The sequence below is a fragment of the Salvelinus alpinus genome, chromosome 36 (assembly GCF_045679555.1).
Source record: "Salvelinus alpinus chromosome 36, SLU_Salpinus.1, whole genome shotgun sequence".
Taxonomy (NCBI): Eukaryota; Metazoa; Chordata; class Actinopteri; order Salmoniformes; family Salmonidae; genus Salvelinus; species Salvelinus alpinus.
Genome location: NC_092121.1, coordinates 3815378 through 3842014, shown reverse-complemented (window position 1 = coordinate 3842014; position 26637 = coordinate 3815378). Strand labels below are relative to the sequence as shown.

General features: G+C 44.0%; 1 protein-coding gene across 2 annotated transcripts; it reads right to left on the bottom strand.

Moving 5' to 3' along the window:
• Positions 1-4976: 4976 nt before the first annotated feature.
• On the bottom strand, positions 4977-26385 carry LOC139565415 (leucine-rich repeat-containing protein 3B-like). Of its 2 annotated transcripts, none has more exons than XM_071385741.1 (2): positions 26238-26385; positions 4977-7223 (listed from the first exon to the last, which is right to left on the bottom strand). In XM_071385741.1, exon 2 carries the CDS (start codon positions 7174-7176, stop codon positions 6322-6324), a length of 855 nt encoding a protein of 284 aa, XP_071241842.1. In that variant the 5' UTR covers positions 7177-7223; positions 26238-26385; the 3' UTR covers positions 4977-6321. The 2 variants fall into 2 exon arrangements, with proteins under 2 accessions (XP_071241842.1, XP_071241841.1); XM_071385740.1 differs by lacking the exon at positions 26238-26385 and adding an exon at positions 14198-14614 and having other exon boundaries at positions 4978-7223.
• Between the last annotated feature and the right edge of the window lie 252 nt (positions 26386-26637).

The window sequence follows — 26637 nt, the reverse complement described above, 5'->3', positions numbered from 1 at the left end:
TTATTCCACCTCCCCGCACTGGTCGGGCTACGGGGAGCATACAACCAGGTAAGGTTGGGCAGGCTCAGTGCTCAAGGGAGCCAGTACGCCTGCATGGTCCGGTATATCCGGCGCCGTGCGTCTCCAGAGCCCTGTTCCTCCTCCACGCACTAGCCCTATGGTGCGTGTCTTCAGCCCGGTACCACCAGTTCCGGCACCACGCACCAAGCCTCCTGTGCGTCTCCAGAGCCCTGTTCCTCCTCCACGCACTAGCCCTGTGGTGCGTGTCTCCAGCCCAGTACCTCCAGTTCCGGTACCACGCACCAAGCCTCCTGTGCGCCTCCAGAGTCCTGTGCGTCCTGTTGCTGCTCCCTGCACTAGCCTGAAGGTGCGTGTCCTTAGCCCGGTACCTCCAGTTCCGGCACCACGCACCAGGCCTACAGTGCGCCTCAGCCGGCCAGAGTCTGCCGTCTTCCCAGCGGCGCCTGAACTGCCCGTCTGCCCAACGCCGTCTGAACTGTACGTCTGTCCTGAGCCTTCAAAGCCGCCCGTCTGTACTGAGTCTTCAAAGCCGCCCGTCTGTACTGAGTCTTCAAAGCCGCCCGTCTGTACTGAGTCTTCAAAGCCGCCCGTCTGTACTGAGCCTTCAAAGCCGCCCGTCTGTACTGAGCCTTCAAAGCCGCCCGTCTGTACTGAGCCTTCAAAGCCGCCCGTCTGTCCTGAGCCTTCAGAGCCGTCTGCCAGACAGGAGCCGCTAGAGCCGTCCGCCAGACAGGAGCCGCTAGAGCCTTCCGCCAGACAGGAGCAGCCAGAGCCTTCCGCCAGACAGGAGCAGCCAGAGCCTTCCGCCAGCCATGAGCAGCAAGAGCCGCCAGCCAGCCATGAGCAGCCAGAGCCGCCAGCCAGCCATGAGCAGCCAGAGCTGCCAGCCAGCCATGAGCAGCCAGAGCCGCCAGCCAGCCATGAACAGCCAGAGCCGCCAGCCAACCATGAGCAGCCAGAGCCGCCAGCCAGCCATGAGCAGCCAGAGCCGCCAGCCAGCCATGAGCAGCCAGAGCCGCCAGCCAGCCATGAGCAGCCAGAGCCGCCAGCCAGCCATGAGCAGCCAGAGCCAGCCAGCCATGAGCAGCCAGAGCCAGCCAGCCAGGATCCGCCAGAGCCAGCCAGCCAGGATCCGCCAGAGCCAGCCAGCCAGGATCCGCCAGAGCCAGCCAGCCAGGATCCGCCAGAGCCAGCCAGCCAGGATCCGCCAGAGCCAGCCAGGTGCTGCCCCTCAGTCCGGAGCTGCCCCTCAGTCCGGAGCTGCCCCTCAGTCCGGAGCTGCCCCTCATTCCGGTGTTGCCCCTCATTCCGGTGCTGCCCCTTAATCCAGTGGGGTTAATTTGAATGGTGGCCATTTGGAGGAGGCTACGGAAGCGGGGATTGACTATGGTGGGGTGGGGACCACGTCCGGAGTCGGAGCCGCCACCGTGGACAGATGCCCACCCAGACCCTCCCCTTGAGGTTCAGTTATGCGGCCGGAGTCCGCATCTTGGGGGGGGGTACGTTCAATGTTGAGGAGGAGAACGAATATGACAGCCGTTACAATTTGTCACGTGCGCTGAATACAACAGTTTCACATTACAGTAAAACGCTTACTTACAAGCACTTAACCAAAAATGTAGTTTAAGGAAAATACCCCCCAAAATTTGAGCAGCAGTAAAATAACAATAGCGAGGCCATATACAGGTGGTACCTGTACAGACTCAATGTGCGGGGCACCGGTTAGTCGAGGTAATTGAGGTAAGATGTACATGTAGGTAGAGTTATTAAAGTGACTATTAAAGTGACTAAAGTGTAGCAGCAACATAAAAGGGGGGGGGGGGCAATCCAAATAGTCTGAGTAGCCATTTGATTAGATGTTCAGGAGTCTTATGGCTTGGGGGTAGAAGCTGTTTAGAAGCCTCTTGTACCTGGAGACTTTGACAATTTTTAGGGCCTTCTTCTGACACTGCCTGGTATAGAGGTCCTGGATGGCGGGAAGCTTGGACCCAGTGATATACTGGGCCGTACACACTACCATCTGTAGTGCCTTGCGGTTGGAGGCTGAGCAGTTTCCATACCAGGCAGTGATGCATCCAATCAGGATGCTCTCGATGGTGCAGCTGTAGAACCTTTTGAGGATCTGAGGACCCATGCCAAATCTTTTCCCTGAGGGGGAATATCCAATTGGCAGCAGTTACGGTCCTGGCGACCTGGTCAGCGTGCCCTGCGCCCGGCCCGCCACAGGAGTCACTAGTGCGCGATGAGACAAGGATATCCCTGCCGGCCAAACCCTCCCTAACCCGGACGACGCTGGGCCAATCGTCCTGGACCTCTCGGTCACGGCCGGCTGCGACAGAGCCTGGGCTCGAACCCAGAATCTCTGGTGGCACAGCTAGCACTGCAATGCAGTGCCTTAGACCACTGCGCCACCCGGGTGGCCCCATCCTGCCACTTTCACAAAAAAGCAAAATGCTGCAAGTACACAAATTATAATTTTAAAAGTATGTGGAACCAAAATTAAATCCCCAATTAAATATTCAGCTTCCTCGGGTGAAATTAGAATTGAACTGCTAAGTGGCTGGCTGGCCCTACACTACACTATCTATCAAAGAGGATGGAACGCCACAGTCTGGAACAGCAGCTAACACAGTGTGTGGGAAGTGTGGACCAAGCTCATTATTACACAGACCTGTCATTATACCAGCACGCACAAAACCTAGGAGCTGTAGCCTTGAATCTGCCCTTCTACCATGCAGTAACTACAACGTTCTGTCTAAATGAAAGGCTGATAGAGAGAGCTAGAGAGAGCTAGAGAGAGAGGGAGAGAGAGAGAGAGAGAGGTCAGAGTGCTCATCCATTCAGTAAGTGTAGGTGGACAGAATAGATTATGGGAGGCCTCAGCCAAGGCTGGGTGTTAACCTTGATTTCGTTTTTCACAGACTCGCTCCTTCTTGGTTGGCTAGGCAACAATGTAAGTATAGCATCCATCTGGGTTAAAGCACGGCATTGGTGATGTGGGGACAAAGAGGACTCGCTTACCAGCTGGAGTGGGTTTTGTTCTGCAGGCGGCTGTAGCAGGACATGATTTGGCTCCTGACGTAGGCCAAGCTCCCAGTGGTGACTCTGCCCCAGGCAAGGTTACCCATTTAGATGGTGGGTACACACACAGACACACACAGACACACAGACACGCAGACACGCACGCACGCACGCACGCACGCACGCACGCACGCACGCACGCACGCACGCACGCACGCACGCACACACACACACACACACACACAGTGGTTAGCAGCCCCACTGACTGCACCACACTAGCTAGCCAGTGAGATAACATCTGAATGCATCTGAAGAAATAGATATGCTGCATCAAGCATGGAGACCCTTTACAACTCCCACAGAGTCAGTTCCTTTCAGAGAATGATACATATATATTTTTTCAAATCTTATCTTTGATGCACTATAATATCACACACAGCTGGAGATTGAAATTGGAAGCAATTAGTGGACTTGATTGCAGAGGTGAAATCAAGCAAACACAAGACAATTTAGGAAATGAGGGAGACAGAGAACAACAGTCCTGAGATCTAATCAGGAGCCTCAAACCAACGCTTCGTTCTCTCTGCTGCGTATTCTCTTCCTTTCGTAAACAATGGAGCGAGTGTGGCATTGCAGAAGTAATCAGTGAAACTCCAAAGCTCATTCAGGGAGATGAACTGAGAGGACTTGTTCCCTCCACCTGCAATTAACCAGCTGACACATGGGGAGGAGAGAGCTTAGTAACTCTGACAGGGTTGGATATGAGGTCAGAGTGTGTGTGTGTGTGTGTGTGTTCCTATACCCATCTTCTACTTTCAGCAGTATGACTCAATGAGTCCTAATTCTTATTTAAACAACAATACTTTCCATTTGACTACAGTAGGTCTAAACACAAGAAAATAAGCCACTTTACATCAAATCGAAAGCAGTCAGGGAATGTCTCGATTTCCCAGAGGACACGGCATTTAAAAATGAAGGGGAGAGATTTGCGTTTCCATCTCCTGAGAGAAAGCCCTCGCACTTACTACAGAGTGTAACTGAGGAGCAGAGCAATGAGTCTGGTTTCAGAGTGACAGTGGTGTCTGAGAACAGGGATGTTCTCAGACACCAGGACACTGTTTGAATGTCACCTATCAAGCCTGCCTTTCATCCAGGAGAGAGTGAGTGTGTTTAATAACGTTCAGCTACGAGGAGAGCTCAGACTAACAATACGATAGTGTTTAGCTGTAGGCTATACACTCCTTTATAAACTGGGTGGTTTGATCCCTAAATGCTGATTGGTTGAAAGCGGTGGTATTATCAGACCATATACGGGTATGACAAAACATTTGTTTTGTCACATTTGTTTATAATAGCAATAAGGCACCTCGGGGTTTGTGATATATGGCCAATATACCACGGCTAAGGGCTGTGTCTTGGCACTCTGCGCTGCGTCGTGCTTAAGAACAGCCCTTACCCGTGGTATATTGGCCATATACCCCCCAATGTGGCTTATTGCTTACATAGCACCCATGTACAGACATTCTCCTATTACAATGTGTATGGAAATGTGACTGAGTCCATTTGTCCATGCAAATAAAACACATGCTAATGAGGGCAATGTGTCCGTGTCTGGTACGACTCATGACTGACATTTTTAAGATCGAACAGGCTATACTGTATAATTATGTAAACTATATTTATTTGTGCGTGCGTGTGCATGATTGACCCTCAGGGTTCAGCATCAGATTGGTGGTGTGTAGGTCACCGTGGCCATTAGAGCTCAGCTGCAATTTCCACGATGACAGATAAACGCAAGGGAGAGAGAGAGAGAGAGAGAGAGAGAGAGAGAGAGAGAGAAAGGTTACCCCCATTTTCCTATCCTCCACGAACGAGCACTTAAGACAGACAAAAAGCGGACAGACTGTGGCTAGATACTGTACCACGGTCAAGGGGCAGGGTTTTAATAGTTCCAGTAGGATAGGAAAACACCATTCTGTATTTATTCCCATTACGTCATGACGGGGGAGGCCAGGGGCGATCCCATCGGCAGGCCCAGTTTCCAAACGTTGAGCATGGGTCAAATCTATCATTTTTATTTCAGCCTGAGGGTGTGGAGTTTTACTGTGTGCATTGTGGCTGTCATGTGTGTGTGTGACAGAAGTCATATTCAGTGCAGTCTGTCCCTAAAGCAGATTCATAGTTCTAAAAGACATACCTGTTAGTGTGATCAAAGGAATTCATGAGGCTTGGAGGAAATTTAAATAAGACTTCAGACAGTGAACTCTTTTAACTCTTTTTTTTTTTTTTTTACAATTACTTGTTGGACCCACTGATTGAAGTTGCGCAATTCATATTTCTAAACTACTTTTGCCATCGTGCACTACGGTCTGTCAAATACCATGATTCAATATAATGAACACATTGTTCATTTCAAATAAATGAAAAAGGTGATATGTTCAGGCGGTCTTTGTGTGAAATGAAATATTACATGCAATACAACTGTGAATAAATATGGTATTGTGTCCAAAATAAAAATGAAGGAGCATTTCATGATTTTATTCTTTCCGGTACAATGTTTGATGATTACATGGGGTTCTCATCCAGAACATAAAGATCCAACATTCAATGAGTACAGCTGCTGGAAGAACAATGCCGTCTCTGTTATACTGCCAAGCACAGTATTATTACTAATATGGGGACATTTTATGACATCGTGCATTCCTGAATAACAACAAAACGGTGCCCTCAGCAGTCCATTGTGAAATAGTTATGCATTTGACAATCTTTCAATACCTCGTTGGAATTAAATCATTTTCAAATACAGAGTATCAAAGCAAATACATTTAGAATATTCACAAATGTATGTGTAAAATAATTCCTTAATCCGTATAACAAACAGCTATGTGAAAATAAAGACTCTAATGTAATGACAATTCATCAAAGAGTGTGAATTTGTTTGAATGAAATGTTACCGTGAGGTATTGCGTTTCCAATGGATTACTGGTGAAAACCTGTACAGTACAGTAGTATCCCGGTCTATTTCCAAGTTTACGCATTTCCTTTTTTGATCCGTTTGAGGTGTTTGGCTGTTATTTCCTGTGTCTCTACCTGACCTAGGTAAATATATGTCAAATACTTTCAAATACTACAGGTGCGCTTGATTTAGCTTACCTACTACACAAGAATTGTCCCAAAAGTGCAAACTCTACCTCCTTGCACAGCAATCAAGCTAAATCAAGCACAGCATTTGAAAGTACCTGACAAAATGCATTTGACCCAGGTCTGGTAATTTACTTCTCACACCACTGTGCTGAGTTTAGAGGACACCTCTGGCCTGTCCAGTTTGCTGGGAAGGGACTTGAGGTACTCTAGGTGTCTCCGTGTGTCCTCCTGGTTGTGCCTGACATAATACACCAGGTAGGAGATGACCATGGCGAACCAGCCGAACATGGTCACCAGCATGGCCACGTCCGTGGTCCTCTTGAGCCCTGCGCACAGGTCCAGGTCGGCCGCCACCATGATGAAGGGCACCCCTGTATCTACGCCAACGTCCTTGGGCTCCGAAGTGTGGCACACCACGCCAGCCAGTGATACCGGTTCAAGATCCAGCCGGGGCATAGCCACCTGGAGGCGGCAGTCACAGTGCCAGGGGTTGTGGGTGAGGTTGGCCTGGGCCCTCAGGCCCCCCAGGACCTCTGGCTCCAGGGTGGTCAGTCTGTTAGAGGACAGGTCCAGGCTCCTGAGAGAGGGGACCAGACCCCGGAAGGCCCCCGGCTCCATCTGAGTTAGTTCATTGTGGGAGAGGTCCAGCTCGTTGAGTAAAGGAAGCCCTGCAAAGGCGTCGGCGGGGATGGTGGTGAGGAGGTTACCGTCCAGGTAAAGTCGGCGAGTGTCATTGGGCAGGTCATGCGGCACCTCCGCCAGGTGCATATTGCTGCAGCGCACCACCCTCCCGCCGTCGGCCATCTCGGAGCAGTAGCAGCTCTCGGAGCAGCCGGTGTTTGCCCCGTGGAGGCCCGCGGTGGTGGCGCTGAGCGCCAAGCTGTGCAGCAACAGGCATGCCACCAAGGAGTGGCACAGCAGCCATTCTGCCAGCAGCGGCATGGTGGGATACAGGCATACCCTCCTGGAAGGACACAGCCCCTGGACCATCAGCCAAGACAACCCTGCATAGGTCACAGCTTCACCAACCAGCCGGCCTGAGAGACAATGAAGAAAAATGTCAGAGCGAAAATAATGAAGAAAAGGAACGAGGACAACAAGTGATTGCAAATGACACTAATATCAGTGTGGCAGAAGCAACACAGAACCATCTCTGTGTGAGTAGTTTTTAGCCCACTTTGATCCTGACTGGGCTAATTGTAATGAATTGGCACTTGTGACATGACGAACAGAAAATGACAAAACACAGCAGTAGTGTAGAGGAGGAGTGGGATAGAGATCAGCGACGGCGTCATCCGTGCGTACAGAGGACAGATAATGTGCTTCCTGCCAGTGCTGTGATGGAACTCTCATTGATTGGCATGTTTTCTCTCTCTTGTCCCACTTCAACATTGCCGTGGAGTGACTTTGCATTACCATAATCCTGCTCTGATTAAGTGTAACTAGGGAGACAGACGCTCAAAATATATATGGTCATGGTTATTTTAGATTGAATCCATTAGAGGCTGACAGTACTTTGCAGAGTGAATATCTCTGAAACTCAGTCTTAGGGTCTCTAGGAACCTACAGTACAGCACTAACCTGGTTTGGAAGTAGGATGTAGGCTATGGGCTAGATGCAATCAGATCTGTCTTAACCCGCGATAACCGACAACTGCATAGCAGCATTATTGTTTTATTTAGGCGATGTCAGAGGTGGAACTACGTTGGAGCTGTCAAATCAGCAAGCGGCTCCTGGCGTTATACTTATAGCGGACATTGCCATTGGATGCACCGAGTTGCATTAGTCGAAACCCTATGCAGCCTTGCTACAAGTTCCAACACTGCGTGTTGTCATCGACAACTCGATTAGGCTGATATCAACACTTGTTTAATTGAATGATTTTAAACTTGAGTGTCATTTCTATAGAGCCTACACTTTCTCGTTCTGAACTTTCTAACACGGGTGGGATTTAAGACAGTTATACCTCCGACATCGCCTAAATAAAAGCAATAAAACTGCTATGTAGTCGGCGGTTATTGCGGGTTAAGGGTTCTATTCGATCTGTATCGTTGAAGCGTTCCAGATTGTGCGATAGAAAAGTAAAAGTCATTTCCGTTTGAGCCGACATATGCACACCTACCGTGAATGCAGTCTCTGCAAACACGGGAACATTTCAATCACGCTGTAATAGAGCCCTAATGCTGGAACTAATTGCATCTAGGGCTGAGTCTGTTCGGATGTAGCCTATGTCTGCAGCGGTAAGTAGGTAATCTTTGAGTCATTTAGTGTAAGTACATTTTGGGTCAATCAATGTAATGTTTCCGGGCCCATCAGTTCTGTAAACCCACTTTTCACCGAGACCCGACTCAGGTAATAGACTCTTGAGCAGCGCTGTCTGAGGCAGGCTGAGGCGCAGTAAATGCCACAGTCCAGTATCGTTTTACTAATCCTCTCTAAACCACATAGAATATGTTTCTCCACTGACACACAACCCCAGAGAAAGTGTATGAGTTGGACGGGACGCTCACAGTTTCACCGCAACACAACTGTAGTCTAGAGTAGAGGTCGACCGATTATGATTTTTCAACGCCGATACCGATACCGATTATTGGAGGACAAAAAAAGCCGATACCGATTAATCGGACGATTTATTTAAAAAAAAAATATATGTTTTATATATATATATATATATATATATATACAGTGGGGAGAACAAGTATTTGATACACTGCCGATTTTGCAGGTTTTCCTACTTACAAAGCATGTAGAGGTCTGTAATTTTTATCATAGGTACACTTCAACTGTGAGAGACGGAATCTAAAACAAAAATCCAGAAAATCACATTGTATGATTTTTAAATAATTAATTTGCATTTTATTGCATGACATAAGTATTTGATACATCAGAAAAGCAGAACTTAATATTTGGTACAGAAACCTTTGTTTGCAATTACAGAGATCATACGTTTCCTGTAGTTCTTGACTAGGTTTGCACACACTGCAGAAGGGATTTTGGCCCACTCCTCCCTACAGATCTTCTCCAGATCCTTCAGGTTTCGGGGCTGTCGCTGGGCAATACGGACGTTCAGCTCCCTCCAAAGATTTTCTATTGGGTTCAGGTCTGGAGACTGGCTAGGCCACTCCAGGACCTTGAGATGCTTCTTACGGAGCCACTCCTTGGTTGCCATGGCTGTGTGTTTCGGGTCGTTGTCATGCTGGAAGACCCAGCCACGACCCATCTTCAATGCTCTTACTGAGGGAAGGAGGTTGTTGGCCAAGATCTCACGATACATGGCCCCATCCATCCTCCCCTCAATACGGTGCAGTCGTCCTGTCCCCTTTGCAGAAAAGCATCCCCAAAGAATGATGTTTCCACCTCCGTGCTTCACGGTTGGGATGGTGTTCTTGGGGTTGTACTCATCCTTCTTCTTCCTCCAAACACGGCGAGTGGAGTTTAGACCAAAAAGCTCTATTTTTGTCTCATCAGACCACATGACCTTCTCCCATTCCTCCTCTGGATCATCCAGATGGTCATTGGCAAACTTCAGACGGGCCTGGACATGCGCTGGCTTGAGCAGGGGGACCTTGTGTGCGCTGCAGGATTTTAATCCATGACGGCGTAGTGTGTTACTAATGATTTTCTTTGAGACTGTGGTCCCAGCTCTCTTCAGGTCATTGACCAGGTCCTGCCGTGTAGTTCTGGGCTGATCCCTCACCTTCCTCATGATCATTGATGCCCCACGAGGTGAGATCTTGCATGGAGCCCCAGACCGAGGGTGATTGACCGTCATCTTGAACTTCTTCCATTTTCTAATAATTGCGCCAACAGTTGTTGCCTTCTCACCAAGCTGCTTGCCTATTGTCCTGTAGCCCATCCCAGCCTTGTGCAGGTCTACAATTTTATCCCTGATGTCCTTACACAGCTCTCTGGTCTTGGCCATTGTGGAGAGGTTGGAGTCTGTTTGATTGAGTGTGTGGACAGGTGTCTTTTATACAGGTAACAAGTTCAAACAGGTGCAGTTAATACAGGTAATGAGTGGAGAACAGGAGGGCTTCTTAAAGAAAAACGAACAGGTCTGTGAGAGCCGGAATTCTTACTGGTTGGTAGGTGATCAAATACTTATGTCATGCAATAAAATGCTAATTAATTACTTAAAAATCATACAATGTGATATTCAGGATTTTTGTTTTAGATTCCGTCTCTCACCGTTGAAGTGTACCTATGATAAAAATTACAGACCTCTACATGCTTTGTAAGTAGGAAAACCTGCAAAATCGGCAGTGTATCAAATACTTGTTCTCCCCACTGTATATATATCATACACACACACACACATTTTTGTAATAATGACAATTGCAACAATACTGAAGGAACAATGAACACTTTTATTTTAACTTAATATAATACATAAATACACACACACACAGTTCTGAAGTGACAATGATACTGAAGAGTCTGCTTAGGAGACAAATACTCTCAACTGTTTGATAAAAATAGAGTTTAAGTTACCTGTGGTGAATGTTGAAAACAAAAACTGTCATTTCTATATGCAGGAAATCCTATTTTAATAATGGGCATGGTAAGAATTGACGACCAAAGTGCGAGTCATAATTCCCATGGCACCTTCTAGCAAAATCTGAAAAGCGGTTCCTTCATTTATTCCATAGGATATTTTTAGATTCATTTAGAATAAGGTCTGTGTTTCGTGTAGGCTTACACCACCTTGCCAATTTTATAACTGTGTAGATATCCATAGGATAAGGTAACTCTGATCAATATTGGCTAAATATATAGATCTTTTTTTTTTGTAGTGGATTTATGAAAATATGTTGACAAACGTTACCTTATCCTAGTGAGATTTACACGGGTATCAAAACGTCGAGGCAGTTTAAGCCTGCACGAAACACAGACCTTATTTGAAGTAGATCAAGACATTCTCTATGGAAGACATGAACGGTAAAATAACGAAGGAACCCCTTTCAAGTTCAGCCGCAAGTTATTACAGGAATTATAACGCGTAGACTATTTCTCTTTAAACCATATACCTTTGACTAATCTGGAAACTATCACCTCGAAAACAAAACGTTTATTCCGTTCTGTATTTTATCTAACGGGTGGCATCCATGAGTCTAAATATTCCGTTCTGTATTTTATCTAACGGGTGGCATCCATGAGTCTAAATATTGCTGTTACATTGCACAACCTTCAATGTTATGTCATAATTACGTAAAATTCTGGCAAATTAGTTCGCAAAGAGCCAGGCGGCCCAAACTGTTGCATATACCCTAGCTCTGCGTGCAATTTCACCTGGTTAATATTGCCTGCTAACCTGGATTTATTTTAGCTAAATATGCAGGTTTCAAAATATATACTTGTGTATTGATTTTAAGAAAGGCATTGATGTTTATGGTTAAGTACACATTGGAGCAATGACAGTCATTGATTGATTGTTTTTTATAAGATAGGTTTAATGCTAGCTAGCAATTTACCTTAGCTTACTGCATTCGCGTAACAGGCAGGCTCCTCGTGGAGTGCAATGTAATCAGGTGTTAGAGCATTGGACTAGTTAACTGTAAGGTTGCAAGATTGGATCCCCCGAGCTGACAAGGTTAAAAATCTGTTCCTAGGCCGTCACTGAAAATAAGAATGTGTTCTTAACTGACTTGCCTAGTTAAATAAAGATTAAATAAAGGTGTAAAAAAAATATATAAAAAAATAATAATAATAATTAAAATAAAAAAAAATTGGCAAATCGGCGCCCAAAAATACCAATTTCCGATTGTTATGAAAACTTGAAATCGGCCCCGATTAATCGGTCGACCTCTAGTCTAGAGCGGGGTTTCACAAACTCGGTACTGAGGACTCCCTGGGTGCACGTTTTGGTTTATGCCCTAGCACTTTCTACACAGCTAATTCAAATAATCTAAGCTTGATGAGTACAGTTACAGTACATTATGCCTGTATGCAACAGGTAGATCTGATGGTATCGGAGTCATGTTGGATATAAAGATGCCAGTTTGGAAAACCCTGGCCTAAAGGTCTAAGATCCTTAGGAGGTAGGCTAGGTTGGTTTTATGGATTCATGCTTTTCATAATTGTAAATCTTGCACATAAAAATGTAAACATATATTCTTCCTAAAGTATTCACCAGTTTACAAAAAAAATTTTTAAAAAATAATGATAACTTAAAATAAATAAAACCGTAACTGGCATCTTTATATCCATCATGGCTCCCATCCCATCAGATCTGCCTGTTGCACACAGACATAATGCACTGTAACTGTTCTCTATCTGGCCGTTCGTTCAGCTTCTGGGAAATTAGCTCTATCTGACCAGACAGACTCCACTTAGGCTGGTTTACAAATGACATAATCTAAGAGTGGCTCTTAAAGTCGCATTACGAAAGGCAGCACGGCTCAATAAGAAGGACTGCGTCTCGCACACCGTCTCCTCAGAGCCAGGGTGAGGGATGGCCGAGTGTCTGGGAGGCCTGAGTGGACCATATAACAACCGCATTAGTGGTACCTGTCACAACATGTCATTGGGATACAGTAGTGTTCCTGTCTGAGTTGATCAGAAGAAGTCTGGTTTATTGGGGTTCTGCTGATTGCGTAAGGAGAGGGGTACAATCTAATAAAGAAAATGACCACAGGCTAAACAAAGCATCATTAACTTGACACCCACTAATTCCAAAAAATACTTACATTATTTAAGTGGAATGTATTGATATACTGTGTGATTGTACTATAATGTGTGTACTACAGTGTGCATGTGTGTGAGCGAGAGTAGGCTCAGTATTTCATTTGCTCAGTTACATCAGTTTTTTTCCTAACAACTTAGTATTATATAGGCCAAGATAGTATTGAATATAAACTCTCTCAGTTACTTATTGAGTCCTGCAATAAGACACTGATGTACCACTGTATAAACTGTTAAAGTATATTAAAAAATACCACAGGGCCTGGTGTACAGTGTGCACTCACTGTCTGACTACAAGAATAACATTTGAATGCATTAGATTAGACTATCCTCCCAGTAAGTGATATGGGGGAACTTGCAATTATCAAGCGAAGGAAGGCCTCATGCTGTTATCCTCTATTGATTCCTCCCTCCTCAGTGCAGTGATGGAAATTCTCTAGTCATTGGTTTGACTTTCACACGGTTAACCTTATACGGCTGAGCGTTCATGCAATAGAAGAAACTGGCTCACGAGGCTTGCCACTGCGAGCAGGGCTTACACAGACAGAAAACCCTTTTCCACAATGGACACAGCATAGAAGTGTTATTGCAGGAATATGGGGGAAAAACTGTATTCAGCTTGTTCCTAGTACATGATCTAAGCAACTTTGTCTAAAGTAACTCAACTTTTGTTTTGCATGTGAATTAGTTTCTCTGAATAATTTCTTATATACAGTTCCTTTCAGCCGGACTGCCAGACATCACAAAACCCCCTTGCAGACACAGTTCTAATACATTCAAACATTCAAAATGTGGGAACTTAATGCATCAAATATTGATTTGGCAAATATTAATGTACATAATCAGATATTAATGTACACAAAGGTAGGCCGACAATAATATGCCATCACTCTCCGACTGCACAACATTCAGGCTAAATTGATGCATTCTGCAAAGTGCAGGATGTCAACAATCCTCTGCAAGGAATGAACCTTTGGCACATACAGTAGGCTATTATGAATTCATTGGGCCACTGACCTAAATTGGAGGTGTTTTAGGGATACCCTACATGACTTATTAATGATGGAATATTGAGGTGTAGTTTACAAAAGCATATCATATCCCCTGAGATATGCTTTCGTAAGCTGCAGCTCAAAATTCCAACATGACAATGAAAAGGTCCCCAACAATAATGCAATACAATGTTTCAGACAACAAGATTCAATATTTTATCAATGCAATATAATGTTACTCCTCCATTAACCTTTTGCTTCTTATGTATAAAGGACATATGTATTCATTCTATAATCAGATGCAAATGTAAGGCTGGCAAAACTAAGAGCTTTCTTACCACTTCAGCTTTTGTTGTCTGGGAGAAGAACATTTGTCAACATGCTTCACCGAACAGCGTCCATATCTCAACTGCGATTACAGTACCCGCTTGCAATTCAGCGCAGCCCGAGAATCCGCGTCACAATCCCATGTACTGGCGCCTGCTTACCAACATTCAATACCGATGGTTGTTGCCTCTCACCGCTCCCCGCGATCTAGTTGTTGAAGAAATAAACACGACTGTAAATATAAAGGGGGACAAGACGATCCCTTACCAAACCGTAACCTATTCTTGTCTTAAAATTGTAATATCAAGCCATCATACGCAGGCACAGGAGCGTTGAAGCATAAAATCTCCTCACCACACATACAGTAGATGGTTATTTGTTACTGCTGCGCTGTGCGCTCCGCTGTGCGCGTCAACCCACATCGTGACTTCTGAGAGGCGGGAAACCTTTCCATGATTAATGTCATGCGCAGCCTTCAAGAGACGTGTGTAAAGGCTGAGAATGCTAAAATGACCTGCGCAGAATTACGTTTTCCGAACAATTATTCGAGCAATACAATAGCCTAATGGACACATGGGAAGTTGGCTACTAATGACTAATTGCTAATGGGGGGGGGGGGGGGGGGGATTGTTAGCTGTCCATCTCAGAGATAACAACAATCTACAAAATGCTGACTATCCAAATTATAGACCATCTGAGTGCTTCCAAGTAGAAAAGGGTGCTATCTAGAGTCTAAAAGGGTTATTTGATTGTCCCATAGTTCCAGGTAGAACCCATTCCACAGAGGGTTCTACATGGAACACAAAATAGTTTTACCTGGAATCGAAAAGGGTTCTCCCATATCGCCATTTCTGAACCCTTTTTTCCATGAGTGTAGGCCTATGTCTATATGCAATGAGTGCTTCTGACTCGACACTAACTCTAGTTCAATTGAGAACAGGATTAACTGAATGACAACAGAGACAAAATGCAATTGTAATGAATAGTTTGAGATGAGGTAGGCCTCATCTCCAAGGAATGCTTCTTGTAGCCAGATGTGTTAAGCGGAGTGACACAAGGGAACCCAAGAGCAGACCAAGATGAGGAAACAGGGATGAATGAACCAAAATATTTTGTTACACAGAGAGATATGGAGTGCAGACCCAGGGAAGCTTGGATGAGTTGCAGAAAAACCAGACTGAGGTTGGAGTTGGCTGAGTAGAACAGGGTAAACAGGTCCTGAGGGGAATCCAAGGTTGTAGTGGTGAGTAAAATCCAGAGCAAGGTAGTTGGGTGGTGTAATGTGGAACAGGAGACAGGAACCAGAGAGGTAACGGCAATGAGAGGATAAACAGTGTCAAGCAGGGAAACAGACACAGCAGAGTAACAGGATCTTGCGAAATCATAAATGGCTAGAATCATGAATGGCTAGAATCATGAACTGACTGAGCAGAGGTTACAATCTGGCAGAGTGGAAGTGGCAGGACTGAGTATTTGTAGAGGTCTTGATTATGGAATGAGTTGCAGCTGGTAGGGATCTGCTCCGACTCCAGCACACCTGTCTCCAACCACACAGAGAGGGAGAGGGAGTGTACAGGGGGAGCAACTGCAGGTCAAGAAGACACCGGATGAACACCAGAGGGTGTAGCAGGAGCAAATGTGACAAGATGCTGATGACAGGTTGCCCTATACTGGGCTGCTGGCATCGAAACCTCCCGCTGGGAGAACGGGGTTCAGATGACGGGGCCTTCAGTTGGTGGGGGTGGGATTGTGGAAGGTCGTTGGAAGACTGCTGCTGCAAAACAGCAAGTGAGAGACACAAGGGTTGAGTTGACATAAATACTCCCCTAGATGTATGCCCATTGACTGGAAGAAGGGAAAGTGATTATTGCAGGAGTGAGCCAATAGGTTATTCAACAAGTGTGGTGGAATTGCTTTAATGTGCCATGCTCATAGGCTGAAGTTAATAGGTGAATGACATTTCACAGGCTTGCTAATAGTAATGGAGGGGAGAGTCGTGATGCTATGCTGACAAAGGTGACATTTCCCCCTCGTTTGCTGTAATTCTATACAATTTAAATAACTCTAAAATGATATTTGGAGAACAGCAAAAACAAGCAAAAATGACCCCAGCCATTATCACAATGGTTCCTGTAGCTTCATTCACCTCAGTCGATCTATAAACACATGGTCTATTAGCTATATAATCAGCCGCTATACATTAATGGGCGTAGGCGTCCTGTCAACGGGACAGTTGTTAATCATGCAGCGCCGTGTGTCACGATCACAGATTTTAGAGAAACAACAAATGTCGGTACATATACAGTTGAAGTGGGAAGTTTACATACACTTAGGTTGGAGTCATTAAAACCCGTTTTCAACCACTCCACAAATATCTTGTTAACAAACTATAGTTTTGGCAAGTTGGTTAGGACATCTACTTTGTGCATAACACAAGTAATTTTTCCAACAATTGTTTACAGACAGATTATTTCACTTATAATTCACTGTATCACAATTCCAATGGGTCAGAAGTTTACATACACTAAGTTGACTGTGCCTTTAAACAGCTTGGAAAATTCCAGAAAATTATGTCATGGCTTTAGAAGCTTCTGATAGAATAATTGACATCATTTCAGTCAATTGGAGGTGTATCTGTGGATGTATTTCAAGGCCAACCTTCAAACTCAGTGCCTCTTGGCTTGACATCCTGGGAAAATCAAAAGAAATCAGCCAAGACCTCAGAAAAGAATTGTGGACCTCCACAAGTCTGGTTCATCCTTGGGAGCAATTTCCAAACACCTAAAGGTACCACATTCATCTGTACAAACAATAGTACGCAAGTATAAACACCATGGGACCACGCAGCCGTCATACCAATCAGGAAGGAGATGTGTTCTGTCTCCTAGAGATGAATGTACTTTGGTGCAAAAAGTGCAAATCAATCCCAGAACAACAGCAAAGGACCTTGTGCAGATGCTGGAGAAAACAGGTACAAAAGTATCTATATTCACAGAAAAACGAGTCCTATATCGACATAACCTGAAAGGCCGGTCAGCAAGGAAGAAGCCACTGCTCCAAAACCGCCATAAAAAAGCCAGACTACGGTTTGCAACTGCACATGGAGACAAAGATCGTACTTTTTGGAGAAATGTCCTCTGGTTTGATGAAACAAAAATAGAACTGTTTGGCCATAATTATGATCATCGTAATGTAATGTTTGGAGGAAAAAGAGGGGGGGGGGGGTGCTTGAAGGCAGAAGAACACCATCCCAACCATGGAGCACGGGGGTTGCAGCATCATGTTGTGGGGGTGCTTTGCTGCAGGAGGGACTGGTGCACCCCCACAAAATAGATGGCCTCATGAGGATGGAAAATTATGTGGATAAATTGAAGAAACATCTCAAGACATCAGTAAGGAAGTTAAAGCTTGGTTGCAAATGGGTCTTCCAAATGGACAATGACCTTAAGCATACTTCCAAAGTTGTGGAAAATGGCTTAAGGACAACAAAGTCAAGGTATTGGAGGGGCCATCACAAAGCCCTGACCTTAATCCTATAGAACATTTGTGGGCAGAACTGAAAAAGCGTGTTCGAGCAAGGAGGCCTACAAACCTGACTCAGTTACACCAGCTTTGTCAGGAGGAACGGGCCAAAATTCACCCAACTTATTGTGGGAAGCTTGTGGAAGGCTACCAAATACTAATTGAGTGTATGTAAACTTCTGACCCACTGGGAATATGATGAAAGAAATCAAAGATTAATTAAATCATTCTCTCTACTATTATTCTGACAATTCGAATTCTTAAAATAAAGTGGTGATCCTAAATGGCCTAAAACAGGGAATTTTTACTAGGATTAAATGTCAGGAATTGTGAAAAACTGAGTTTAAATGTATTTGGCTGAGGTGTATGTAAACTTCCGACTTCAACTGTAAGTGTCTTATATCGGTTGACAGCTTAAAGTCTTGTTAATATAACTGCACTGTCCAGTTGCTATTACTGTGAAAAAATGCCATGCTATTGTTTGAGGAGAGCTCCTAACAACAAAACACTTTTTTCACCTCGATAGGTTTGATAAATTCCCCTCTGAAGGTGAAATGTGTACTTACATTCTGAAATCTTGCTCTGATTTATCTTCAAAAGTGTCCCAGAGATAACATGAAGTGTCGTTTTGTTAGATAAAATCACATCCTAAAAAGGTCCATATGGCATGCACAATCGATTTTGTATTTCCACTCATTCAATTTGCAAAGAAAGGAATCTGTGAAAATCTAACCCTAAACGTTGTTTCAACCAGTCAAATCACGTTCGTATTTATTCCTCAGAGATCCTAGAATGTAACCAGACTTCACTATATCATTAGAAGTGTAGTATATCCTATAGGACACCAAATTTGGTCAAAAAGTGACGCCTTCATGGCACGCCGATGATGCGGGCAGTCTTCACTTTATTGACCGTAACTTTGTCAAATAAGCACCAATCGGGGTCAAATAAAGCTAGCTAATGAGCTGGGGAATATGTTGCTGCTAACGTTGTGCGACAGCAAGCCTTTCCTTTTGGACAAAAATTATAAGAATATGGAGAGTTATGAAAACTTGGTGTTTTGCAAATTTTGAACTCATAATTTGGCTACTAATACTGGAAAGCTAAATCAAAGTCCAAGTATACAGATTTGACGATATACTTGCAGAAAAGTGTAATGTGAATGCAATTGTCTCCTTGACGATTTGCCCAAATGTACCTGGGTGACTTCACACTAAATGTCATGTAGTTTGCTCATACTTCAAGTTATCTGTCGGAAACTTTGCACATACACTGCTGCCATCTTTCAGACACCATTAGAGTGATGGCTAGATTTGGGACCTTTCTGTTGCATTTCAAAGATGGTGGTATATAAAAAAATATAAAAAAACACGTTTTGTTTTGTTTTCTTCTACCAGATCTATTGTGTTATATTCTCCTACATTCAATTCACATTTCCACAAACTTCAAAGTGTTTCCTTTCAAATGGTACCAAGAATATGCATATCCTTGCTTCAGGGCCTGAGCTACAGGCAGTTAGATTTGGGTATGTCATTTAAGGTGAAAATTGAAAAAAAGTGGGCTATCCCTAAGAATAGGTAGGCCCTTTATCTACTTCCCCAGAGTCAGATGAACTTGTGGATACCATTTTTACGTCTGTGTCCAGTATGAAAGAAGTTAAAGGGAGTTTTGCAGCCAATGCTAACTGGCAGTAAGCATAATGACCCGAAGTCTACAGATATCTGCTAAAACCGGGGATTACAAATTATATTATAATGTAATACTTACCGAGGGTTCTGTTAGCGGGAAAAGTATTTTATTAACAAAAAGTACACAAATTCATTTTTTTAATTTTACAGCTAATTCCATGCAATTCTACATATTTTGGCATAATTTATGCAATGTTAATATGATATCTGAGTGAGAGTGACTAGCAAAATCAATGGAGGCCACCCTGGAGGTCAGGGCCCCTGGGCTCGTGCCCTGCGTGCCGGGTCGGTAATTCGGCCATGATTACTACAAGTTGAGATAGCTGGCTAGACTAACTAGACTAATTTACCAATCTTAAACGTGTCAACTGACATGGGATAATTGAGTGACTGTCAGTGAGTGACACACAGTATAACTAGAGGATAACCGCTGATGTACAACTAAGTTTTGAAAGTACACCTTGTGTATTCTACTACTCTCACTCAACATTCATTTGAGACCCAGACTGACAAAAATATACGGAGTTACGGCCATGAGAATAAGTCGACCTTCAGCCACACAGTCTGTCAGCCATCGTAAAATAGGCCTAAAGAGTCTAATCGTATGCTAAGCAAAGACTCTGTTCTCAAAGGCTATCATCTCTAGGAACGAGCACCCTGCTTGATATCTGATTCAGCTGCAATAGAAGGAGGAATCTCCAAAATGTAGAAGAATTGAACATGTGTTTATTGGAGGATATCCATTAAGTATAGTGGAGAAGAGAGATGGGATAGAGAGAGAAGACTCACTTTCACCTGTCTCATTAAACAGCAAAAAAGAAGGATGAGGATAAAAAAACGATTTAATGTAGCTCTGCATACTTCCTGATGAAAGAGATAGAAGCGTGACTAAAGGAAGGTTAGGGACAATATAATTCAATTCAATAAGAAGGAGTGCACATGTACAGAGTAGCAAGACAATAATATATTTAAAGGGGTTGAAAATAACCTCAGAAGAGAGGGTGTGAAAGGCAGGGAAGGAGGGAGAGAGGGGGGAGGAAGGGAAAGAGGGAGAGAGAGGAGCGTGTTGAGGAAAATGGAACAAGGGAGAGGGGAACGGAGAGAGCTGTCAAATTCTTACTTGCTTCCTCAAAGCCTCGTTTCCTCAATTCCTTACAAAGCTCGTTGGAGGAGGAGGCCTGGGGGAGGGACCTTAAATCCTCTTCTCTAATGCAAGGATGTGATAGCTAGTAACGTTTTCAGACACAGCCAGGGTTTGCAGCTGCAATAGGGAGCCTTAAGAGAGCTAAAGAGAAACTGGTGTCACAGAGGTTGTCAGGATGGAAGTTTGCTTTGAGAGGACACAGATGCTCGCTCTTACCCCTCAAGAACACATTGTCACAACTCTCTGATTGTCCTCACAACACTCCTCAAAAGCAATCAATTTCTTTCTGTCATTGTGCTAGATTGCCAGCAAGTAATCTCTCTTGTAATCTACTGTTCATTGTGCTAGAGTGCCAGCATGGAATGCAGTACTCAATAATCTTGTGTATTTTCTTATGCTTGTGAAAGGAAAGTTCAAGGCAATAAGAGAAAATGTTCTGAAGTGAAGTTCGTTATATTTTGGCTGAAGCTTTGTGTGTACATGTCTATATACAGTAGACACCAGACCAGGCTGCAGTTGACATTTTCCATCTCTGCCCAACTTTCCCTGACTAGTGTGTGTCTAGTCAGTGTTCAGTATGCCTCGTCAGGCTTCTGACTGCAGGAGGAGTGAGATGGTTTTTAAAGGCAGCTCATTAAAGCTGCATGGTGTCTCCACACCTGGTGTGTGTGTCTTCAGCCCTGATACCTTGCCCCCTCTGTCCCTTGTCAGCCCTGGTTAGCTTCTAAGCCAGGCACAGCTAGTTTTACTGGGTGCTGCTGGCTGGCAGGTGCCTTCACACAAAAAGGTTCCACACACCTATTACCAGGCTCACACATACACACACTCAGGTATAATCAATGACACTCAGGAGAAAGCACACACACACACACACACACACACACACACACACACACACACGTTTTACTATCCTTGTGGGGACCAAACAATTGATTCCAATCGAAATTGACACACACAGAAATATGTTATATGTATACAAATGTAATAATGAAAATGATGACATGCCCACGGGCCTTAGAAAATGTATTTTTAAAAGATATTTATGCAATTTCTCCGTTATACTAATCTATAATGATCTTTTGGATGATCAGTGGACCAAGATGGGCCGGCCGGGTTTTCTGATAGGCTGAGGTCACGCAACTCACATTCAAAGTAAAATTCTACATCAGCAAAGAGACCTGCCCTGACTCTGTCATCAGTTAGACAGCCAAGATCATGGGTCGTAAAAAAACAAGAAGGGTGCCTATAAACGTAGGAAGAGCATATTCTACATTGTCACCTCACTCAAAACGTTCTATGTTTTGTCTAAAACCATGATTTGGTCAAACAGTAAAGTGCATTATCGTCATGATTCCTGTAACGAAAGTGTCTGCTCTCCCCATGTGCCTGTGCCCTCACTGGGGCCTGCTGCTGCAATGAGCGAGCCACTCTCCTCTCCCCCCATGCGCTCGAGAGAGAGAAAAAATATTCTAAACATACAACAAGCTTCGTCCCCTTGTCGAAGAGCGGAGGGCCTCAGTTTTCTGTAGGTATAATTATGCATTTCTCAACTCTCAATATTCATCTCAGTAGCATCTATTTTACAACCAAGATATATTTGAGATATGGAGATCATAGGTAGTAGCCTACAACTGCAACTTTATTTTTTAGGACATTCAATTTACTGTTGGATGAATACATGGCTACTAGCAGTGGGTATTATATTTAGAGACAGCAATGAAGCAATGTGTTTTTAGTTCTTCGGATGTGGAAACCCAAATGAATTAGCCTATGATATTAGTTAGTGCACATAATCTTGTTTTATTGAAACCTTATTTTACCAGGTAAGTTGACCGAGAACACATTCTCATTTACTGCAACAACCTGGGGAATAGTTACATGGGAGAGTAGGGGGGGGGGGGGGGTGAATGAGCCAATTGGAAGCTGGGGATGATTAGACGGCGTGAGGGCCAGATTGGGAATTTAGCGAGGACACCGGGGTTAACACCGCTACTCTTACAATAAGTGCCATGGGATGTTTAGTGACCTCAGAGAGGCAGGACACCCATTCAATGTCACATCCGAAAGATGGCACTCTACACAGGAAAATATCCCCAATAACTGCCCTGGGATATTTTCATTTTAGACCAGAGGAAAGAGTGCCTCCTACTGGCCCTCCAACACCACTTCCAGTAGCATCTGGTCTCCCATCTGAGGACTGACCAGGACAAGAGGGAAGCTTCAGAGGGAAGCCAGCAGTGAGATGCAGGGTGGTATGCTGCTTAATTGCATTCGGAAAGTATTCAGAGCCCTTGACTTTTTCCACATTGTGTTACTTTACAGCCTTATTCTAAAATGGATTAAATGCTTTTTATCCCCATCAATCTACACACAATACCCCATAATGACAAAGCAAAAACAGGTTTAAAAAACTGAAATATCACATTCAACTAAGATTTCTGATCCTTTACTCAGTACTTTGCATCTTTGGCAGCGATTACAGCCTCGAGTCTTCTTGAGTATGACGCTACAAGTTTGGCACACCTGTATTTGGTGAGTTTCTCCCATTCTTCTCTGCAGATCCTCTCAAGCTCTGTCAGGTTGGATGGAAAGCGTCGCTGCACAGCTATTTTCAGGCCTCTCCAGAGATGTTAGATCGGGTTCAAATCTGGGCTCTGGCTGGGCCACTAAAGGATATTCAGAGAGTGGTCCCAAAGCCACTCCTGCATTGTCTTGGCTGTGTGCTTAGGTTCTTTGTCCTGTTGGAAGTTGAACATTCGCCCCAGTCTGAGGTCCGGAGCACTCTGGAGCAGGTTTTTATCAAGGATCTGTCTGTACGTTGCTCCGTTCATCTTACCCTCGATCCTGACTAGTCTCCCAGTCCCTGCTGCTGAAAAACATTCCTGCAGCATGATGCTACCACCATGTTTCACCGTAGGGATGGCACCAGATTTCCTCCAGATGTGACGCTTGGCTTTCAGGCCAAAGAGTTCCATCTTGGTTTTATCAGACCAGAGAATCTTGTTTCTCATGGTCAGAGAGTCATTTAGGTGCCTTTTGGCAAACTCCAAGCGGGCTGTCATGTGCCTTTTACTGAGGAGTGGCTTCTGTCTGGCCACTCTACCATAAAGGCCTGATCGGTGGACTGCTGCAGAGATTGTTGTCCTTCTGGAAGGTTCTCCCATCTCCGAAGAGGAACTCTGGAGCTCTGTCAGAGTGACCATCGGGTTCTTGGTCACCTACCTGACCAAGGCCCTTCACCCCCGTTTGCTAATTTTGGCTGAGCAGCTAGCTCTAGGAAGAGTCGGTGTGGTTCCAAACTTCGCCCATTTAAAATGTATTTTTAATAAATTTGCAAAAAATCCTAAAAGACTGTTTTCGCTTTGTTATTATGGGGTACTGTGTGTAGAATGATGAGATTTTTTTTTAATGTCATTCATTTTAGAATAATGCTGTAACTTAACAAAATGTGGAAAAAGTGAAGGGGTCTGAATACTTTCCGAATGCACTGTGCATATATAAAAATGTAATTGATCTCTATTGAACAAAAATAAATCAGGAAATTCTGGAGTCCTATTTTGACAGTAAAATATAGCAACTATAGTCTAATTGTGAACTCACAAATCATGGCAATCACTGGGTTGACTCCGGGGTGAGTTGGCGGCGCAGTAGTCGGGGCTGGTGTGGATAAAATGCCAAGGACAAATTATTTTCCCTGGCAAACAGTATGGAAGAGCAATATGGCTGTCTCTCTGTAGTTGCGATCCTTGTCTTTAGGCAGCCTTCTTTTCTTCATGCCTGCTGTTCTCTCTCGACCTAGTAAAGCAGCTTGTGCTCCAGACAGTGTGTGTCAGCCAGGTTGGAGAAGAAAAGCCTCAATAAATGAATAAATGTGAACACCAGTCAAGAGTGGGTTTCCTATTCGACATTTTGCAACCCTAATCTAAATCCTGATAAGAGGAGCTAGAACTTACTTTCTCTTGGGTTTATCATAATAATCTGCTCTCTGTTGCTTATCTTCCTCCAGACTAGACAAGGAATGCTCAGCAGCAGCAGGAGCAGTAGCCCACCTATTGCGCCAGAGGCAATAATAGGGGACTATGGATGCTATGGAGAGAAACACCCTATTCGACATCTTTCAGAAGATTACATTTCAGAATTCGTAAAGCTATCAAATTCTTCTGCAATGTACATTGGTCTTTAAAAAATATTGCATGACTGAAAGGACTGGTAATATCTATATTCTTTTCACTTGAGAAACATGAAACTAAAACGTATTTGACCTTGAATGCTGACTGTCAGCAACTCCGTCGGTAGAATGGAATGACAGGGTGGAGATATTAACCTCATAAACACAATTGTAGTTGCCCTCGTCTGTATACTCTGCAACAGGGAAGAAAAACCTCTTGCTGATTGTGTTCACCCATTAATGTTTAGTTGCTCACCTATAACAGAGGATTCAACAGAGTTACTTTGAGGGGAGCTGAAGTCTCGACCGGATACCCTAGTCTCATATTGACATCGGTATGACCCCTCATGGCTAAAGTCCACTTTAGGAATGTTGAAGATGACAGTTGCTACTTGTGGGTTTGTCCATTCTGAATGAGCCTGAAGTCTTCTTCAATCTGAATGTTCCACCCAAGTGCTGTGTTGTGATGGAGCAGATGATGTCAACACCGTCACACCAGGCAACCTCTGTGGCAGAGGTTGCCCCCCCCCCCCCCCGTATAAAGAAAAAGCTGAACAATAAGCAGTTAGGGGTTGGGGTGGAGGTAGGCGAAAACAGCAGCACGGGTTGCGATGAATGTACAGACATGGTCAAATGTATTGGCACCCTTGCCCGATTCACTATTTCTTCTAAAATAAGTTTCAATTGAAAAAATGTTTGGTGTTTACAATGTATACGTTTGATTTACAACTACACAGACCCCCCCCCCCCCTAAAAAATATAATATTTTAAGCTTCTTCAGCTAAAGATTGACTTTAAAAACGTGGATAACTCAGTCTTCATGACAGTTCAGAACGGTTTGTGCATATATAATGACATTTTGTGATGTTTTTGTTTGTTTTTTGGTATTCTGCAAGGTTTTTTCGGCTGTTCGTTTTCTTGAAGCAAACCGAAGTCGGTGGCAGAAGTCTACGCCTGGTCAACAGTAGGAATTCTCCAATGAAGTGTTTGTTGTCATTCAATGAGAGAATCATTGTTTTCATGCAAATTTTTTCACTTACTGCACCAAACATCTTAGTTAGATGTAAAATTGCGCAACTAAGATCTCCTCGGCAAAAATGGTGATTCTAACATGTATTGACTCAGGGGGTTGAATACTTATCTAATCAAGATAGAAAACTGTTTATTTTTCATGATTGTTTTTTTGAGAAATTATTACATTTTTCTTCTACTTTGACATTAGAGTATTTTTGTAGATTGTTGACAAAAAAATACAAGTAAATACATTTTAATCCCACTTTGTGACACAAGAAAATATGGAAAAAGTCAAGGGATGTGACTAACGTAACTTTCTGAAGGCACTGCTTATGTAACCTTACAGAAAGCGGGCATTGAACAGTTTTTGGCAGAAAAATTGCTGCAATGCGTGTACAACAAGTTGCTCTAGCATCTACTATTGATAGTTTGTTACAAAAACCTGTTGTGCAAAACCGGTTTTTAGAAAATGTTTTAGTGCCCTCAACTGTAAGTGTGTTCGCGGTCTCACTCACCCTTGTGTTGAGATCAAAGCGAAGAACCGCATGCACATTTGTTCATAGGCCTGTTCTTTGCTAATTCGTGAGCTATTAGCCCAGTTATAGCTCATTTCTGGTCAGCAATAGGGGAGTGATTGCTTCCTACAAGAGCACAACACGTTTATTTTTGTAGCCACCTTTGAAAAGCGAGACGGCTTTTTTATGTCTTAAAGGAGCAGTGTTGTATTTTGAGACATGCATGAATAAGCTAAGTAGCCAATAGGCAGAGGGTTGCATAACTTTTTGTCAAGTTTGTTGTAGTAATAATAATAATGGTATGGGAATAATAATGCATTTTATTTTGCATCGAACATCAAACAAGACAATGCAACAACATTTCCAGTCACATCCTTCTCTGAAGGACAAGTGGCTAAAC